Below are 8,403 nucleotides of genomic sequence, written 5' to 3'. Positions count from 1 at the left end.
CTAGGCTCACGAGCCTCATTCCTGATGAAGGACCTTTGCCCAAAACGTTGATTCTCCTGCTCCTTGGATGCTGTCTGACCGGCTGTGCTTTTCCAGCACCACACTCTCAACCAATGTATTGAAGTCCATCTCCAGAAGTCATTGCTGTGTGGGAACCTCAGAGTTCCATGCAGCAGCAGAAAACATGACAGGGAACAAAGATTACAAGATTTAACTTTACACAGTCCTGGCTTCAGCTCAAATGAAATTCTATGTCTACATCTGGGCACCAAATTGTAGAAAGGATGTACGGACATTAGAAAGGGTGCAGAAATGATTTAGAAGGTCATTGAATCCCTACAGTGTGGAAACAGGTTCTTCGGCCAAACAAATCCACACCAACCCTCCAAAGAGTAACCCACCCAGACTCATTCCTCTCCCCTATTATCCTTTATTTACTAATGCACCTAATCTGCATATCCCTGAACACTGTGAGGCAACTTAACATGACCAATTCATCTAACTTGCACATCTTTGGATTGTGGGAGGAAACGGGAGCACCCTGAGGAAACTCACGCAGACACAGGGAGAATGTGCAAACTCCACACAGACAGAAGGAGAGGCCAACATATTTCTGAGTCAGGATGGTGTGTTGCTTGGAGGGGAACTTGCAGGTGATGGTGTGTCTGCTGCCTTTGTCCTTCTAGTTGGCAGAAGTCATGGGTTTTGAAAATATTGTCAAAGGAGTCTTGGGGAGTTCATCACAGAATCCCTACAGTGTGGAAATGGGCTATTTGGCCCAACAAGTCCGCACTGACCCTCCAAAGTGTATCCCATCCAGACCCATTCCCCTATCCTATTACTAATGCACCTAACCTACACATCCCTGAACATTCTGGGAAATTTAGCACAGCCAATCCACCCTAACCTGCATATCTTTGGGTTGTGAGACAAACCCAGAGGAAGCCCACGTGGACACGGGGAGAATGTGTAAACTCCACACAGACAGTCACCTGGAATCAAACCCAGGTCCATGGCACTGTGAGTTAGCAGTGCTAACCACTGAGCTACTGTGAGTTGATGCAGTGCATCTTGTACATGGTACATACTGCAGTCACTCTGCATTGGTGGCACAGAAATTGAATGCTGAATCGCAACGACAAAGCTCTCTATGCACATGCTCAGAATTTTTGTCAGAATATTTGAATAATTAACCCTTTATTCTTACTGTCCAATACATCCTTCCTGTAATGCAGTGGCTAGAATGATACCCAGCACTCCAACTGTGGTCTTATTAATGTCTTAGTTTCATATAACTGGTCAGTGAATGTCTTGTGACACAATGGGTAGTGTTCTTGCCTTTGAGACAGAATGAGTCCCATTCCAGGATCTGATGGTCAAGGGATGTGTTTTTTTTAACAATCAGCTCATAAATGGAGCAGCATGGTGGTTCAGTGGTTAGCATCGCTGCCTCACAGCGCTAGGGATCCGGGTTCAGTTCCAGCCTCGGGCAACTGTCTGTGTAGAGTTTGCACGTTCTCCCCGTGTCTGCCTAGGTTTCCTCTGGGTGCTCTTGTTTCATCCCACACTCCAAAGATGTGCAGGTTAAGCTAGATTAGCTGTGCTAAATAGTGTTCAGGGATATGTAGGTTAGGTGTATTAGTCAGGGATAAATATAGGATAATAGTGTAGGGGAGTGGGTCGGTGTGGACTTGTTGGGCTGAAGGGTGTTTCCACCCTGTAGGAATTCTATACAATGCCAATGGCGAGTGGGATGGGTTTCTCATCAGCAATGTGACAGAACAGAAATTGAAGCCTCTACCCAAGATGCAAATAAAATTGCATGTTGCCACAGCAACTCAGATCCTGTGAGTGAACTGTACGATGTCGATATCATTCCACTTCCGGACTAACTGTGATTTATCAAAGTTTCCTAAACCTCACATTTCTTGTTATTTCCAAATGCAGGCAAATGGGACTAGTTTGGTTTGGGAATCCCGGTCGGCATGGATGAGTTGGACCGAAGGGCCGTTTCCATGCTGCATGATTCTATGACCACCACCTCCAAACCAAAGTAGCTATTCTCCATACAAATCTTTGTTGATGTGCTTTGAGAGGCATTTTTAACCTGCCCTTCATCCTCCTCTCCTGCCGCACTCCTTCCCTCCTGCTTTCACCCCTCTCCCCCATCTCCAAATTTCATGTCAGAATTCTTCCTTCTATTCTCCTGAGCAGAGGCTCCAATGTCCTCGACCTCCCAGCAGTATAGCTGCGGCAGAGGAGGCTGCTCCACACCACTTGTTCTTCCTCTTCTGTTCTTTTTCTTCCTCTAAGTGTTTTTTTTTCATTTCCTTCTTATTTTTTTTCTCTCTTTGATTCCTGGCCTCCGGCAAGTGATTCTCAGCTTCCAGTGAGTGACAATTCCCACCATCTAGTAAGCAACGATTCCCTGCCTTGGGAAACAATTCCCAGCCTCCTGTAGTGACATCCTGGTGTGACATGATGACCCTCCCGGCCTGGTACAGCAGCCTCCTGGTGTGGCATGATGACCCTCCCGGCCTGGAACAGCAGCCTCCTGGTGTGGCATAATGACGTCCTGGCCTGGTACAGCAGCCTCCTGGTGTGGGCATGATGACCACCTGGTCTGGCACAGCAGCGTCCTGGTGTGGTGCTGTTACCTCCCAGCCTGGCACAGCAGCCTCCTGGTGTGGTGTAGTGACCTCCCAGCCAGGTACAGTAGCCTCCTGGTGTGGTGTAGTGACCTCCCAGCCTGGTGCAGCAGCCTCCTGGTGTGGCATGGTGACCTTCTGACCTGGTACAGCAGCCTCCTGGTGTGGGCATGATGACCACCTGGTCTGGCACAGCAGCTTCCTGGTGTGGTGCTGTTACCTCCCGGCCTGGTACAGCAGCCTCCTGGTGTGGGCATGATGACCACCTGGTCTGGCACAGCAGCCTCCTGGTGTGGTGCTGTTACCTCCCAGCCTGGCACAGCAGCCTCCTAGTGTGGTGTAGTGACCTCCCAGCCAGGTACAGTAGCCTCCTGGTGTGGTGTAGTGACCTCCCAACCAGGTACAGCAGCCTCCTGGTGTGGTGTAGTGACCTCCCAGCCAGGTACAGTAGCCTCCTGGTGTGGTGTAGTGACCTTCCAACCAGGTACAGTAGCCTCCTGGTGTGGTGTAGTGACCTCCCAGCCTGGTGCAGCTGTCTCCTGGTGTGGCATGGTGACCTTCTGACCTGGTACAGCAGCCTCCTGGCATGGTGACCTCCCAGCCTGGTACAGCCTGGTAGAGTATGGCGTGTTGCCGGTGGGGTGTGGAGCTATGACCAGGCACTGATGGGAAGTTAGGTGCCAGTGTAGTCTGCTATACTGAACTTTTATTTCTGTGGTGCTGGATATTTTATTTCTGTACTGTCTAAAACCTTGTAACGAAATGATCTGCACCTAGGTACTTTTGTAACTAAGTCCGTGCTGTAATTGGTGACGTATAAACTGTAGTCATTGAGTGTTTGTGACAAGACAGGCTTTTCTATTCCATTCTATTCAGAGGACGGAAAGGGGGGTAAATGGCAGGCTGTTAATGGTGGCTTGGGGAAGTGGAGGTAAGGGACTTTGCTGCCTGTGGGTTCAGTTGCAACTAAAACAGCCCAAGCTTCTCCCTGGCACCCAAGGAAGGGATAAGGGGAGGTGACACTGAATGTCCAGATTACAATAAAACCACCAACAATACCCTGAGGTGCACATCACCACAGCCACTGCAGGTAACGAGCACTTTCCATTCTAGAGAACACCCTCAGGTTCTGTAGAGAGACTCGCACCATAAACTAGGAGGCTTTGCTGAGTGCTTGGTATCGCTGCCTACTGCAACTACCTCTATTCCTGGATTGATTTATGGGCAATGCATTCATCCCTGTGATCTACCGCCTTCCTTTGCCAGTTGGAAAGCAAAAACAGAACTCCTTACCCAATGTTTGATTGTCAGTCAAGTATCATTTTATTCCAAGTTTTGAAACATTTTATGCATAGTAAAGTATTAAAAGAAAATGACAAACACAAGAGCTTTCTTTAATACCAATATCACCCCAGGGTCGCATAGGGCAGTGTCCTGGAAATTAATTGTCAATGTCTGGAGATTCCACACCAATCCTGGAGGATAGTTCCCCACAGAGCAGGAGGGGTTGTGCTGGGAAGTGAAATTCCTCCATCCAGCCTTCTCCCGAGGGTGTATAATATTCTATTTGATGGTGGCTCGATTCTGATCAGTCCTGGTCGAATTGCAAAGGAGCTGTAAGTGAAGACTCAGATGCTGATGCTGTTCTCGATGTTGGACGGTTGCAGGTACTCGTATGACAGAAGCAATCCTTTGTTACGCTCCAGAATTCGCTCCTCAATCTGCGCCAGATCTTTCTGAAACTCTGCGATGATTTGCTTGGCCGTTTCCTCTGTAAAGTATTCCTCATCAAAAGAGCCTAGTAATATCTGAAATAAATATTATTTTATTTAGAAAAATGTGAATCGTGCGAGAGTCATTTGTAAGACAACTCCTCTTCACTTTCACTTGTCCAACCATTGTGTGTGAGAGAGAGCATGTGCGTGTGTGTGAGAGACAGAAAGAGACAAAGAGTGCGTATGAGAGTGTGTGCTAGTATGTTTCTATGTGAAAGAGTGTGTATTTCTGTGTAACTGTGTGTGTATTTGTGAGAGTGTGTGTGACTGTGAGTGAGTGTGTAAGAGCAAATATATGTGTTTGAATGTGTACATGTGAGAGAATGCACGTATATGTATGTGTGTGAGTGTGTGTATCTCTGAGTATATCAGTGTGTATGTAAGGTTGTATATGTCTGTGTAAGAATGTGTTTGTATGTGTGCATGAAATGGTGTGTATGCCTGTATGTGTATCTTTGTGTGTGTTAGTATCTGCATGTGTGTTAGTATGTGTGTGTGTGTGCGTCTGTGCATGTATGTTAGTTTCGGTGTGCCTGTTAGCATCTGTATGTGTGAATGTTAGTATTTGTATGTGTGTATGTCTCTACCTGTATATGTCTGTGTGGGTGTGTGCATGTGCACGTGTGCGTGTGCGTGTGCGCGTGCGTGTCTGTGTCTGTGTCTGTGTCTGTGTCTGTGTCTGTGTCTGTGTCTGTGAGTATCTGTCTGATGCAGGCAGCATACATCCACACAACACTCCTGTGACTGTTTACATTAAGAGACCTCACTTTCAAGAGGACTGATCACTGGCTCACCTTGTTGGGAAGTGGTCTGCCCAGGTGCCAGGTGAATGCCATCTGCACAGCGGACTGACTCATGTCTGGCAAAGTTTCCATGAGGTTCTCAATCAAAATGTTGTCCTTTCTGACTGGGGGAGGTTGTCTCATTGTACAGGGGCTGTTTGGTACCCAACACGACCAATCATACTGCCAAGAGAAGGAGGTCAAAGATCAAGGGTCATAGAGAAAAGTACATGCATCAATAGATATGGTTTGTTTGCCCAGAATGATGAAAGATTTTGGTATTAGGAGTGGAAATGCTGTTTCCTTACGTTGGTGAATCAGTAACAAGGGGAATATCAGTTTAACTTGAACAGAGATGGGTTAGTTCTCAGAGAGTTCTTACACTTTTCAGATATGAAATGCCTGGCCGGGTTCGGAAGTAGAATCCTGAGTCGGCCACTTTCAGAGAGCAAGCACAGGCTGGATGGGCCAAAGCACCTCCCTCTGCGTTGTAACTTTCGCTGGTTCTGTACCAGCAGCAAGGAAGGACGTCAGGACACAGCATTAGCAAAAGTCCCCTCGTCTCTTTGCCTCCCATCCCACCTGACCTCACCCACTTTCAATAAAGAACAGGATGTACATTTATGTATCCCTTTTCACAGCCACCGGATGTCTGAAAGTAGTCCACAGCCAATCAAGTAGATTTTGTTCTGAAGAGTAGCCAATGCTGCAATATAGGAAAGGCAACATCCAAGATGTGTGCAGCAAGGTCCCAGACACAGCATCACAGTAATGGTGTCTATTTGTGACATTGACTGTGGGATGGATGTTGACCCAGTACACGGGGAGAACCTCCCTGTTCTCCTTCAAAACTGGATTTTCTCTACCCACTCAAGTAGGCAGCTGGGGCCTTGGGTTAACATGTCATCTAAAAGGCAGCCCTTTTGGATAGTGCTGTACTCCCCCAGAGTATGACACAGAGGGCCCAAGCCCAAGAGTGGGATTTGAGTGTGCAACAGGGTGGCACGGTGGTTCGGTTCCAGCCTCGGGCGACTGTGTGGAGTTTGTACATTCTCCCAGTGTCTGCGTGGGTTTCCTCTGGGTGCTCAGGTTTCTTCCCACAATCAAAAGATGTGCAAGTTAGGGGGGATTGGCCATGCTATAATGAACGCAGTGTCCGGGGATGTTCAGGCTAGGTGTGTTAGCCATGGGAAATAGGCGGCCATGGGGATTGGTTAGGATGCTCTTTGGAGGGCTGACTCAGACTCAATGGGCTGAATGGTCTCTTTCAGTAATGTAGGGATTCCAATATTGTGAGACAGAGACTTGTGTGCTGCCCAGTGAGCTGTAACTGACATGACCTAACTCTAGATTCTTACCCACGCCCACAACCTTCCCTGGTCAGTACCCACACCCTAACTCACGTGCTCCACATTCATCCCACTTGGGTCAACTTGACAGTGAGAGTTGAATGAAACAAAGATGGCGGCGAGTCCTTACCTGCCCATTATTTACTGCAGCATGTTGAGCAGAGCAGGTGAAGATCACCATGGTGAGGAACTTGCACATCTCTTCTCGGGTGCGAAGGGCCGACAGGATTCCTGAAAGGACCCCACGAAAAGTTCAATTAGTCTAACAGAACATGAAGTCAGAGTAGAGGAGACACAAGGGTTTCACTTAAGGTATGCCACTGTTGCAAAGGCCCTTTGTTTTGCTTTCCTTGGTCAATTGGAAGGTAGGGGGCTGGTTAGTTCAGTTGGCTGGTTTATGATCTGGTGTAACACCAACAGATCAGGGTTCCTCCCTTGTACCAGCTGAGGTCACCACGAAAGCGGTGCGGGCCTCAACTTCACCTGAAGTGTGGTAGACCCTCTAATCGAATGAAAGATTATTCTCTGGGACTGCAACATTATTTGCTTTCATGGAGAGTGGAAGCAAGTCATTTTACCCAACTCTTTTTTGCAAACTTCCCGTCAGCCACGCTATCAACACACCCGCCCCTTCCCCCCTCCCTTGTGGACATATCCAGCTCCCCTTTGAATATACCTTTGCTATTTGTCTCAACCACTCATTTCGGTACCAAACGTTACTGTCTGGATTAAGCAGTTTCCTTAGTTTCCCTTCAGACATGGGTTGGTGTGTGCTCAAAGAAGGACCTGTGCTCAAAACACCCACCCCATGATTTTCTACCTTCCTTCGAGGCCTCCAAGATCTGCTCCAATTTTGGTCTGCTTCACTTCACTATTGGCAGCCACGTCTACAGCTGCCTGGTCCCTAAGCTTGGTGATTCCCTGCTACACTGTCTACAGCTGCCTGGTCCCTAAGCTTGGTGATTCCCTACTACACTGTCTACAGTTCTCCCTTTCTTCCTTAAAAATGTTCCTGAAGACTCACCTCGTTGACCAAGCTGTCAAACACCTCTCCTTTATAACTCATTATGTAGACGTGCCGGTGTTGGACTGGGGTGGACCAAGTTAAAAATCCCACAACACCAGGTTAGAGTCCAACAGATTTATTTGGAAGCACTAGCTTTCGGAGCGACGCTCCTTCATCAGGTGGTTGTAGTGTGTGTGATGATCTTGTACTCCTGATGAAGGAGCAGCGCTCCAAAAGCTAATGCTTCCAAATAAGCCTGTTGGACTATAACCTGGTGTTGTGGCATTTTTAACTTTATAGCTCATTGTGTGTCTTGGAGTCAAGTTTGGTTTTAATGATGCTCCTGGTGCAAGGGATGGTTTAATATATATTTTTCTGCATCTTCAAGTGCAATGTTTTTCACTTTGGGGGTTTGTGGGGAGTTGGTGGAATTATTTCTCAAATTGATTGTCAGCTTGTTGAACTGAGTCCTAAACACTCAACCTGTGGGCAGTGGGCACATTGTGAGTCTTGAACCAGATGTTTCTTACTTGGACCCAACCAGGACAACCAGTACCTACAACAAACCCGAAGCCTCCAGCAACAGACCTCCCTCCGGATCCTCCTCTCCACGCTTGCAGCCATGTGCCGCTACCTACATTCCCTGCAACTCTACCTACCCCCAGCTCAGGACAACACTCTCACAGACCTGCAAAGGCCCACTCCACCAAGGATATGCAGGTCTTTGGACTCCTCCATCGCCAGACCACAACAACACGACGGTTGGAGGAAGAGCGCCTCATCTTCCGCCTAGGAACCCTCCAACCACAAGGGATGAACACGGATTTCACCAGTTTCCTCATT

At 47.9% G+C, this 8,403-nt stretch overlaps 1 protein-coding gene across 2 annotated transcripts in view; it reads right to left on the bottom strand.

Annotated features, from left to right (window-relative positions):
- Positions 1–3,947: 3,947 nt before the first annotated feature.
- The window catches only part of LOC122544334 (polyunsaturated fatty acid 5-lipoxygenase-like), a 34,122-nt gene continuing 29,666 nt past the window's right edge, over positions 3,948–8,403 (bottom strand). For both annotated transcript variants that reach the window (XM_043683513.1, XM_043683515.1), the window contains exons 12-14: positions 6,685–6,785; positions 5,218–5,388; positions 3,948–4,456 (exon numbers count right to left, since the gene is read on the bottom strand). In XM_043683513.1, coding sequence (XP_043539448.1) covers positions 4,277–4,456; positions 5,218–5,388; positions 6,685–6,785 — 452 coding nt within the window. In that variant the 3' untranslated portion in view covers positions 3,948–4,276. The remainder of the gene's footprint in view (positions 4,457–5,217; positions 5,389–6,684; positions 6,786–8,403) is intronic.

This window comes from Chiloscyllium plagiosum, chromosome 48, assembly GCF_004010195.1.
Source record: "Chiloscyllium plagiosum isolate BGI_BamShark_2017 chromosome 48, ASM401019v2, whole genome shotgun sequence".
Lineage (NCBI taxonomy): Eukaryota > Metazoa > Chordata > Chondrichthyes > Orectolobiformes > Hemiscylliidae > Chiloscyllium > Chiloscyllium plagiosum.
The sequence above is the reverse complement of the archived record's forward strand: the minus strand, read 5'-3'. Positions and strand labels throughout refer to the sequence as shown.